The sequence below is a fragment of the Ambystoma mexicanum genome, chromosome 5p, assembly GCF_040938575.1.
Source record: "Ambystoma mexicanum isolate Mex_15411 chromosome 5p, UKY_AmexF1_1, whole genome shotgun sequence".
NCBI classification, from domain to species: domain Eukaryota; kingdom Metazoa; phylum Chordata; class Amphibia; order Caudata; family Ambystomatidae; genus Ambystoma; species Ambystoma mexicanum.
Window position 1 is genome coordinate 443,952,371 of NC_090930.1, and position 12,294 is coordinate 443,964,664.

At 44.7% G+C, this 12,294-nt stretch overlaps 1 protein-coding gene across 5 annotated transcripts in view; it reads right to left on the reverse strand.

Moving 5' to 3' along the window:
• Positions 1 to 7,602: 7,602 nt before the first annotated feature.
• Positions 7,603 to 12,294, reverse strand: part of DOCK11 (dedicator of cytokinesis 11) — a 1,707,663-nt gene continuing 1,702,971 nt past the window's right edge. For 4 of the 5 annotated variants that reach the window (XM_069612848.1, XM_069612847.1, XM_069612846.1 and 1 more), the window contains one exon: positions 7,603 to 8,183. In XM_069612848.1, coding sequence (XP_069468949.1) covers positions 8,097 to 8,183 — 87 coding nt within the window. In that variant the 3' untranslated portion in view covers positions 7,603 to 8,096. Of the gene's footprint in view, positions 8,184 to 8,274; positions 8,291 to 12,294 lie in introns of all 5 variants that reach the window. The other variant, XM_069612850.1, reaches the window with a different exon arrangement.

The following is a 12,294-nucleotide window of genomic DNA, read 5'->3' on the forward strand; positions in this document are numbered from 1 at the left end:
TTCTGAAAATAAAAACCCTTGACCTGTCTTCGAGAGTTGGTGGATTCTGGAGGCCATCTGTGACAGTGTGACTATCAATAATTGCAACCTGTATGCCATTCTGGGAAAAGCACATTATTTAGCTAGAAAATACCTTACCTACTCTCTTCTGGGCATACAAATCTGGATGCTAAAATGTGGGTTGCAGTTCAACCAGGATAACAGAGGGGTGTCCTACTGTATGACGTAAACAAGGCTATGACAGCCCCTCACCACAAAATATAGGCAAACATAATTCTCTACTCAAACAACATGTAAACTGAAGGGCCAGTCAATACATGGCAATTATAACATGAGATGTTGCCTATGCTGGCTGATTGAATTGTAATATTTTACATCGGCAGCTGAGACACAAAACCTGCACTTTAGATAGGCTGCTACACTGCCCAATAAAATATCTAAGATCTCTTCATCTTTTAGCTTGGCATCATAAATAATGTTAGAACAAACCTTAAGGCCCCATTTACACATGGTCTGACACCATGTACTACAGAATGATGTAACCTCTACCAAATCATTTAATATAGAACTCAAATATCGTTAACGCCATTTGCTCCATTGGAATTACCACCAGATTCCAAGTGGTGGCACAACAACATAATTCCCCATTTCTGAAGTCCATAGGACTCCATTAGGATTTCTTTGGCATTACATCTAGTGCCAATCCTGACACAGTAAGACTGGTAATTGTTTAAGACAAGACAAGCTAGACACAGGTGGAAAATCCTCCACTTCATGTTCAAAATTAATTGTATGATTTTTTTGGCGGGAAAGTGTTGGTAATGCAATTACCACCACTCCACTGCTGTATTTATCTGCACCACCATCCTTGTAATGAGGCACTATATATAGAATTGCATAGACTGCTTGATAACATTTGGCAAGATGTGAATATTGCACTGCAACAAGATTCATCACTAGTTTACCAGATATGCCCATTTAAAGAGGGCATCAACATTCACGCAACATGTTAGTTGTAACTGATTTAAAGATGATGCAACAGCATAGAGACCACATGCTTATTTCTGGCTGAAAAACATTAGAGCAGCATTCATGCACAACAGCAGCAACACATTCACACCAACAATCGTCTCCAAAATTACCAATCCAGTTTCAGACCCAGATGCAGCACGGAGACAGCAACTATACAGATCGTCGACGACTCCCTTAACATCCTTGACAATGGCCAGCCCTGCCTCCTGGTTTTACTCATCCTCTTGGATGCTTTGTAGAGCCTATATGAGCGAATGGGCAACCTTGTCCTATGCTGGTTCAAGTCCTACCAAAATCTACCTCGCCAACCGGCAGCAGTTTGTTCAGATGCCCTCCTCTAGATTGCCAATGCTACCAATCACCTGTGGAGGCCTGCAGTGTCCCATCCTCTCCCGGAAGTGATCTTCAATCTATTAATGGAGCCACTAGGAGCCTGCCTAGCCACACACAACATTCACATCCACCAATACTCCAACGACACACAGCTATACCTCAAGATCAACTCCATCAAGGACATCCATAGGCTCAAAACCTGCCTCTCGCTGATCCAGTTGTGGATGTCCAGTGCAAACTAGAAGCTCAACCCCTCCAAGACTGAATTCCTACTCATCACCAACAACACCAAAAATCCAGACATACAGACCCGGCTATCAACCATGAACTTTGAGGCTTCACACCCAAGCTCACCTCCTGTTAGGGAGAATTCTCTGTTTAGGCTGAATTTCCTAACCTAGTGAGTCCCCCAGCAGCTTTGCTGGATTTTTGGGGTTTATTTTTTTCTCCTGCCAAGAGTGAGACTCTTTTACCCTCACTCCTGGACATGACTTGAGAGTGTTTCTGTGACTTGCTATGTGCTTATGGGCTATGGGGTATTTTTTCCCCATAGGCTATCATTGGTTTTTGAATGTGTGTTACACAGCACCCTCAGTGCAGTAACACAGGGGTGTCATAGTGACCCCCAAACATAGACTCCACACCCTGGGACTGACTACTGTCTCCCTGGGTCTGTAAAGTCACCATTGACTTTACTAGTCTTAACTTAGGAACTTAACCAGTACAAACCATCATACTGTGTAAGTACTGGTAGGGGCAATTAGATTGCCCCTGGGTCTGTTGTCGAGGGGGTACTGTCCCGTCCCCCCTCGCCGAGTTTCTGGCTGGTGGCAGTGGATACCACAGAAATATTCCACCGGAATATTTCCCAATGGGATTTCCCATTGATTTTAATGCACCACTTTTTGGTGCAATGTTAAAGATACCGCCGGTTTATTTATTTAATATAAATTCACCGGTTGGGATTTTTTGCCAGAACTCGCCGCCAAAATGGCGTCTAGTTTCACTTCAGTAACCCTGAACCCGAGTCGAGCCTTTGTTCCACTTTTGGCGGGCTTCTGCACAGAAGCCCTCAAAAGTGGTGCCATTCTGTCTGGGTACCACAGGGGGTGTAGGAGGGGGTTTAGGCACCCTGGACTGAGTTGCCTTGCCAACTCATGTCGCACTCTGGTGTGATTGGCCCAAGTGGTGAGCCGCCCCACTCACCACTTAGCATGTTTGAGTGACAGCTAGGCTGTATGAATGGGGGTTTGCTGCATAAAAGCAGGGTTTTTGGGACTGGTTCTTCAGAAGTCGCCACAGGACCTAAGAAGCCGAAGAGGGAGAAGCCGAGACGACCTGCCAAGACGACACCACCGGTGGAGCCCTGCGGAACCGTCTCACCACTTTTCCCAACGACAGAGGAGATCTCCAGCCGGGAGAGTCTTCTTCCCTTGACTGGTGGGGACAACCAGTTTCTGCCTTCTTTTCGCCTCCCTGAAGCATCTCGTGGCCGCCTTGCCTGTGCCAAGCACCCCGGCAACCGGGATACCACTTTTTACCTCAACCGTGAAAGAGGGGTAACATCCTTTTAACCGGAAAAATCCACGGCTGGTTTCTTCCCTGGTAGTGCAACGACCTTCAGCTTTCCTCCACGTCGAGATCTTCTCTTCCTCTGGACGACGCCGCGACTTGCACCCACTACCAGGCACAACTGCCACCGCTGGAGGATCCTTTCCATTTTAAAGGTACCATGTTCCGCCCGGCTTCCCTTGCCACCGATTGTACGGGGTAGATTTAGCCCTCGGCTCTCGAACCTGGGTAAGCCTGGGACACCCTAACTAAACTTTTCTAAACTTGGTAAAACCTTTCCTACTCACCTGTAAAGACTTGTGACATTGTGTGATCTTGGACATCTTTTCGCCTGGCTTTCCCTAGAGTGGGCCTGGCAACCGAACTTCCTTGCTCCGCAATAGACTGCCTTTCTAAACTTACTGTGAATCTCTGAAAAGTGTTTTACCTTGCTGTTTATTACTTCTGCCTTTTCCCTCCCTTTTTAACTAACTTGTTGGAGTGCTATCTAACGTTAAGCGCTCACCTCTGTTTGGAAATAAGTGGTGTTAACTTAGACTTGTCCAACAAATAACTAGGGATGTACATATAAGTAATAGTGACTGTGTTTTGACTTACTTACCTTTTCTGTGCTAGTGTAATTTATGAGTGTGTCTTTTAAATAAATAATTATATACTTTTACACCTAGCTCTGGTCAGTGTTTGCTTGTACTACTGTGCCTCCGTACCTATTATGTATGCTCTATATACTGCCTAACTCTTCTTGAGGGAAGTCTGACTGCTCAGCCACAGATACCAGGTAAATCTGGGTGGTACAGACTGCTACCAAGTGGGTTTACTGCCAAACACCTGTAGTCTTAAATCTTTTGCAGTGGTCCCAGAGGGAACTGCACAGGTTTCTGCCTAACACCTCCTTTACCATGTCCCTTGGGTTCTACATCGACAAACACCTCTCCTTCAAGACAAACATAGCTAATACAACTCAGACAACTTGGTATCAGCTCTCTCTACTGTGGAAAGTCAAGCCCTTCCGCCCTCCAGACAGCTTTACATCCACCGTTCAAGCACTGGTCCTATCCCACCTGGATGGGGGCAATGTACTCCTGAAAGGCCTCTCGTCATCGTCCCTTGTGCCCCTAAGTAGTGTCCTGTGCGTGGCCACATGCCTCATCAAGAGTCGAAGCAGATATGACCACATCACCCCAGCCCTCATCGCCCATCACTGGCTCCTACTGCACACACAAATGACCTTCAAGTCTTGCTGCATCATCTACAAGGCAGCCGCCCTCAAGTCACCAAGCTACCCCGCGGAGAAACTCAGCATCTCCGGATGACAGCGCACCACCAGAAGCCAGGACACATGCAGACTTGAAATCCACCACTGCAAAAAGGAAAGAAAACAAGCATTCTCTGCCTACGCCCCAGGACTCTGGAACCTCCTTCCCGTCAGCATCAGACTCGCCCCATGCCACAACAATTCAGAAAAGTAATCAAGACCAACCTTTTTAAGGAGTTTATCCTCCTCATCACCCAGGCCATCACATTGCCCCTCGCAACACCTGACTCGCTAGATGCCGCCCACCCCTCTCCTCCCCACCACCCAGTACACCTGTACCCCTCCTCTGTGCCCCTCTGTATCCTATCCCCGGCTGTATATCTTTTCTGTTGGTACCTCTAAAAAGTGCTCTGTTTTGCATCTGTATGGTTTTATACCCCTGTAAAGCACTCTGTTATGTATCTGTATTGTTGTATACCTCTGTAAAGTGCTGTTGCTCCTCGAAGCTAGGTCCATGCTCAATAAATAGCATAATGAGAATAATAATAATGCCTAACCCTTATGGGGTAGTTGCTGCAGCTTAATATAGCTAAATTCTCATAGATTACTTCAAATGTTTTGCTTTGATGTTCAGCCCTCATAAAACTCTACATGTAGCCATCAATTCTTATTTTGCTTTCTTTTTCACCATTTCTAACTTGACTGGTGAGAGGGAGGGAAATAGAAAGAGAGAACAAGCAAAGAAAGGGAGGCTGAGAAAGAGAAACAAAGAGGGATGAATGGAGTGGGAAAGGAAGAAAATTTAGATAAAGAGATACAGAATAAGGGGAGGGAAACTGTGACTGAGAGACTGTGGCTGAGAGATTGACAAGGAGGTTAATGCTGACTGGGACTGACAGTAGGAAAAGAGACGAGGATTAGGTTAAAGGACTACTACGAGTGATGAGAAAGAGGGACTCGAAGGAGGATGAGGAAGGGTAGGTTGTCGAAGAGGGGCTTTGATGAGGTATTGGAAAGATAGAGGGAGATGTACCGGTAATATGTAGAGGATTATGGAGAGGGACTATTAAGAGAGTGAGGCACAGGAATGAGGAAGACGAACTAGGATGAGGAGGAAGAATTAGTATGAGGGACTATGATGAGGAAGAGGGACTAGGGCAAGGGACCAGGATGAAGACAACAAAGAATTGGAAGATGGGCAAGGACGAGGGACGAGGATGAGAGAGTAGGAGGCAATACTTTCACAAAGGACTAAGAGGGGCTAGGAAAGTGACTAAGAAGAGGCACAGGAGCTAGGAAGATGGCTCAGTAAGAGGAATAAGGATTGGGATGAGGAAAGGGTGGGAGGACTCGGACAAAGAACTACGGTGGAGGAAAGAATATAAGGGTTCAGGACAGGGACTAGGGAGAGGGAGTGTAACATGGAAGATGGAGAGGAATGAGATGAGGAAGATGGATTAGAACAAGGAAGAGGAAAAGGAGGTAAGGTGAGTAATAGAAAGAAGAACTTGGATAACAGAGTAGGAAAAGGAAGAGAGACTTGGATGAGGAAGAGGGACTAGGAGGAGGCACTAGGAAGAGGATGATGGACTAGGAGGAGGATCAGGGGGAGGAATTCGGATGAGGAAGAGGGAATTGGATAAAGAAGAGCAAGAAGCAGAGGCACTTGGATAATGGACTACATCTAGGAATGGGGGCTGGGGCAATGGACTGGGAAAATGAAAATGGGCTAGGGTGAATAAGAGGGACTAGGAAGAGGAAACAGAAGGACTAGGGTGAGAAAGATCCACTAGGAAGAGGAAAGGGTCTAGGATGAGGATGACAAAGAAAAGAACTAGGATCAAAAAGAGGAACTAGGACAAGGAAGAGGGATGAGGAAGAGGAAGATGGGCGAAGATGAGTAATAGGAAGATAGCCTAGGATGAGGGATAGGAAAAGGAAGGGGGACTAGGAGGAAGGACAAGGGGAAGATGAGGGAGTAGGAGGAGGACAATAAAGCGGTACTAGGATGAGTTATGGGGGTGGTTACATGAGGTAGAGGAAGAGGGACAGGGACTAAGTACTCAGGAAAAGAGGGGTACATGAGGAAGATTGCCTGGGAAGAGGAAGAGGAAGCGAAGAAGATGGTCAAGGATGTGGAAGGAGTCGAGTGTGGACGGCAAAGAGGAATAGACACGAGGTAGAGTAAGAGGGTCTAGTAGGATGAAGCGGGATTAGGGAAAGGAAAAGGACATAGGTTGAAGAAAAGGAAGGGTAACTAGCTTGAGGAAGGCAATGAGACAGAGGAAGAGGGACTCGTTTGGGCAGAGAGGGGCTAGGACAAAGATTCCATGAATTACAAGGCTCCAGTTCTAGGGGTGCAGTTTTATTTTGTGTACCCAAGACTGCTCTGAGACAAGCTGATAGAAGACTGGATGGTGAGAGTCAGTACTCAAAAATATCATTGCCAGTTGACATTCCAGCCAAATATTCGGTTTTCCCTTATCTGCAGTATTGTTTCAGCCACACGATTTCACTGAAAAACCACATGTGTCAAAAGCCAAAACAAAACATGTGGCTCAAATAGAATATCATCAGGAAAGAAAGAATGGTTCAATATGTGGGTATTTAAAAGGGGATTGAAACCCCCTGAAGGCCTGAGAAGGCAAATGTCAGCAGGTGATTCTGCTTGGCCAGTGAACTCCTGAAGATGGCACACTGGGGGGAAGGGAAGAGGGGAAGGGCCACACACACTGACCAGAGTCCCCCAAAAGGAATTGTCAAGTTTGAGAAAGTAGGTTCCTTATGGAGCTTGTTCATGCTTTAACTAGGCCTATTGGATGCCCCAGATGGCTGTCTCTAAATCCATTGCACTTACTGGGAACAGGGCTTCTCCCACTCAAAATATTGCAAGTATACAACCATCAAGATCCAGTAACAACCAGCCTGTTAGGATGGGCAGGCTGTGGGCTAGTATCCCTGCCGCTGATTCAGAGCAATCGAAATTACTTCAGGTTGGAGCCAATCATGCCATTAATAATCAGTTCCATGTAATAATATCCCTGTAAAAAAATGTTTCCTAACAAAAAAGTCACCGTTTTTTGCAGAGACATTATTACATTGAATATGCGGGGGGGGGGACCCCTGCAACCCCTGATTTTGTTTTGACAAGGGCAGCAGGGGACATCCCCGATACCCGTCGCCATACATAATGCCAACATATATAATGTCGCCAATGGCTTTTCCCGGCGAGATTATGTATGGGGACACTATTACCTGATACCAAATAATCCTCCATCTCACAAAAAGGATATACCACCTGGACATTTCATTTAAAAAGTCCTCCGCTGATTTTGTAGTTTTGTATTTTATTAACGCTTTCACCAAAGTGCTAAACAATTTAAAAGAAACTGTTATGGAAATACACGGGGTAAAAAAAGAAAAGGTTTTATTGTATGTGAAACACTTTTTTCGTGAAGAAACAGATTAAGTGACATGTTTGGCAAGACGTCTGACTACCATACAACACCTTTTGGTTTATTTCTATGCAATGATTTGAATGCACAGGATTTTGGTCAAAAATACTGTAAATGATGTCCATGATGGACGTTGTAGTTCCTAGAGCTTTACATTCATTTATTTCTTGCAGTCAAGTTATGAAGTAAATATGTGTTTGACATCATTTTAGATGCATGATGCATACACTAAATAAAAAGTGTACAAGCACAGTGGTTGAATTACATAGGCACTTCTTTTTTACTCATATATATATATATATATATTTACAAAAAACAAACTTTGCTATAAACAATAAGGAACAAATAGCATTTAAAACATTGACATTATTTGCAATTTTTAACATTTTCCTGAGAAGTGTGTATATAGGTTCAGCTTGGCATTTTCATCCCGTTCACAATGATGAAAATTAATCTGTCGCTGTCCCGCTGATTGCACAAAAGACATGAAAGGAATTCTGCATCCAGGGGGAATGCATTGTATCTTCCTGGAAAATCTACAACAAAATGAAGCCTTTGATGAGTTGGGGAAAGGTTAGCTGAATATTGTACGTCAATCTTCAAATAATTAACCTGGCATAACTTTACCCATGAGTCCTTAAAGCTGTTGCGCAATGCAGCATTAAAGGGAAATAGAGCGTGGGGGTTAGTCATTATCTGAAACATATTTTAAGAACTTACTGTACACAGCATTTTTCAAAATGCATTCTAGAATTTACAATATAAAGTAGCATATCAGTGCAATATCAGTGCAAAGATAGAATTCCTTAGATCAGGCAATACTGGCTAGAAAGTAACATTGATTCATTTTAGGTATTGCTACAACTTACAAGGCCCTTGTCATAATGGTCGTGATGATGCTACAGAATCTCTGTATTGCTCACCGTGGAAATGTGCACGAAAACCAAGATGCAGCCGTGACCACACAGACCCGGCCTCCGCCCTCTACCCCCCACCCCCCAGAACCGGGCACTAAGGAATACCTAAACACAAAACCAAAGTAAACATGAATCAGGCAGGCTGTAGCCTACAGCTTGTCCTGGCTGTCCACAAGGGTAGCAAAAGCACACACTATAATCAAACAGTGAACAGTCCATTGAACTGTCAGACAAAAAACAATGCAAACAGAGGCCTTGAGATAACATGTGCAAAACATGTGTTGGCCTTTGGGCAGACTTAAAATTAAAAAACACTTAAAAAAGAAAACGATACAATGATTAAGAAAGAGAAAATAGCAATTTGACACATTGGACTGACATGTTTTGGGAGAGACTAGGAAGAGGTTCTCCTCTCAATGTTTCTAGGGTGCTCAGAAGCACTAATAGGAATGCGCTTCTGTGTAACAGAAGGACCTGTGCAGAGCAGTGAATCTATTGCATATATTAACAAAGTAGAAACCATGAAGGCCCTTATTAAACACAATACATGTAATTTGCAATGTCTACCCCCTCCCATTAGCGGATGTATCTAGAATAGGGTTATAATGGGCCATAAGTATGAAAAGCAACACAGAAATAAAGATAATCAATCATTATTGAATATCTGACTATTTTAAAAGTAGGAGTCGTCTTAAATATTATGATTTTAAAGAACACACAAAGGATAAGATTATTACGTCCATTTTCACCAGTCAGTTATGATCAGGGTAGTGGGCAATGTGGCAGCAATCCTGACCCAAGAAAATGTAGCCCCTGAGGTTTGTCAAGTCCTGTATGAACGGATCCAAATGCTCCAAAACGCTGCTGCTCGCGCAATACTGCGCCCGCCAGCATGCTCGCATATGGCCCCCCTTCCTGCGTCAGCTACACTGGCTCCCCATTGACCAACGGATTCATTTTAAATCTATGTGCCTTGTTCACCGGGCTTTCTACAAGGCTGGAGCTGAATATTTGCAGAAGTTTATGCACTATGTGCCAAACCGTCCCCTGCGCTCCCAGTCCGCGCTACTCCTTCTGGTTCACCGCGTTAAACGCATGCAAACGGGAGGCCGCGCCTTTTCGGTGGCCACAGCCAAAGCATGGAACCTACTTCCTTGGGCTCTCCGTGCTACTGCTAATCATCTGGCCTTCAGACGTGCTCCGAAGACTCTTCTCTTATAGCTCTTCTGTATTCCTTTCTCGCCTTCTACTCCCTAGCGCCAAGATGCCATAACATAACAGATCTGGTATCTGAACACTTGCTTACAAAAGGGCATGGAATGATCCTTCAGTTGTGTGGCTAACAAGCGAAAACTCTAATTAAGCTCTGAAAAAAGATGAATAAAATCCCATTGCAGGAGTTGCAAAAATAAAAAGAGCTATGCCAATCACGCCACCAGGAAGACCAGAAACGTTCTTTCCTATCAGAACAATTTGATGGCCCAGACAGAAGTGGCACATTTCCCTGGCCAAATCTGCCAACCTCTAGGATAATGGCACATTAATTGTAATTAGCCCAAGAGTTTTTGTAGAACACAAGCCTGCCAAGAACTCTAAATAATGTATGTGGTACTGCCTATAAGCCATGGACCTCCCATGCCTGGACATGGTGTAGCTACTGTGAACTCCTCAACCATTGGTTTTCTTTTACATCCAAATCTTTGGCAGAATTAATAAGCATATAAAAGATATCCTGCCATCCCAGAACTCCATGTTCTGGTCCAGGAACTCCATGTTCTGGAGCCACCAGAACAAGTCCTCACAACTAGGACAGACACCAGTGAGCCATGGCGTATCCCTGTAGTGAGACTGCCCTAGGAAAATGGCCTCTATCAGGTATGGTGGAAGACCCACAACACGTGTGGGAGACACAAGCTAGGCCATCTGGTGGCAGGGAGGGTCATGATATCCTTATAAATGATTACTTTCAACTTGAGTTATGGATGTCTTAACATAGGGAACTTCATATCCTAAAACAAGGATACGAGTTTTCTAGTGCTTGCAAGGACCATTTCCAACAGCTGGAGCTCACAATGAACCCCAGGCACTTCAGGAGACTGACAGCCTACGTGAGGTGTTCCTGAAGAGTGTGACCTTTCTAGCACATGAGTGAAAATGTGTTCACATAGATAAGAAGGCATAGCCATGGTCCTCAAAAAGGCAGGTCAAAATCTGTTGAGCTTTATAGACACATGAGGAGGTTGAAGTGAGTATCTTAAATCTCTCTGGAGGCCTACAGTATCAAGGAGAGAGCAGGAGTAGAGGGTACACTTACCACTGAGGGTTTGCTGGGCAACAGTTTGGGAGACAAAGGCAAGCCTCATTCCTCTTTTTTGGAGCAGCATGGGGAAAGACCTTTAGCTACTGGGATTCTCTCCAATGATGCCTGTCCTCATTGAAACTAAGAGTTCTGCTGCCCACTGCTGGGTAAACTGCTGCTCTTCCTGGCACTGCAAAAAGCACCTTGGTCTAGATGGAAGACCTACCTCAAGGGTATGTGGCACAGTGGCCTAATGCCTCCATGACAGGGATTTGTGTTTGGAGGTTTAAATATCATCAGGTCTACTCTGCATCTCCTCCTTCTGAGGTCCATAGAATGATTACCATTGAGTTGGGTAACAAAACACATCTATTATGAATGCCAACATGCCCCGGCGGGGTGAGACTGCTCTATAAATATTACCATTATGTTTGGGAGGATGTGTCCTTTTACAATCAGTGAATGTGTGCATTTTTAGATTGAGTTTCTTGAAAGTCAGTCACCATGCAAGACGTTTAACTTGGACCTTAGTCTTCTTCAAAAACCCTGTCTACAAGATTCAGATTGAGAAACAGCAAACAAGCTTTACACTGCTTAGACAGGATAGACACATTGGGCCTCATTACGAGTATACTGGGTTCCAAGTCCAGGTTCCTTCAATGAGGAATTACCGGACCATTCCATCCTTGGAGGAACCGGTAATTCCTCATTGAAAAAACCCATCCCCATTCCCATTTGAGCCCCCATAGGGGCTCAATGGGGACAGAGCTAATAACCGTTATTAACGGGCCCGTTATTAGCTCCCTGGTCCCCTTGTGGGACCCGCTAAGGACGTCTGGTCTGACCAGACGTTCTGAGTGGGTCCCGCAAGGGGACCTTGTAATATGGCATCGCGTAATGAACGGTGCCGATCATTACGAGACCACCAGGGTCGTAATGAGGCCCATTAAAAATGTACAAGAAGTGCATTTGTTCTGGGACCAAAACGAGTACGTGGACATCTATAGATACATCCTTAGCCTGGGCCTCCTTGCCCATGCAAAAATGATAGCTAAATGGCCTACTACATTCAGTAACCAGACCTCACACAGTGTCAAAAATGTTTACGCACCCATAAAGGTGTCCTCAAATAGGCAAACTAGGGACCTTGTTTAAAGTCTTGCAATGTTACTTTGCAAATACATACAAATAATTTCACCAGTGTATCATGAAGTAAGCATACGGTAACAGGAAGGGTCCACATGTTTCAGAATTATACAGAAACTTTAGCTATTCTGTATTGTGGGGTCCTATAGGACTCCATGGGGAAATTCCATATCATCTCATGTGGTAACACTTTGATGTGGAGGACATTTACTCTGCACAAAGTCAGTAATTCTCCAAGAGTTTCAGATGTGAAGCTCCGTATTTGGAGGGGGCGGTGTAAGTAGC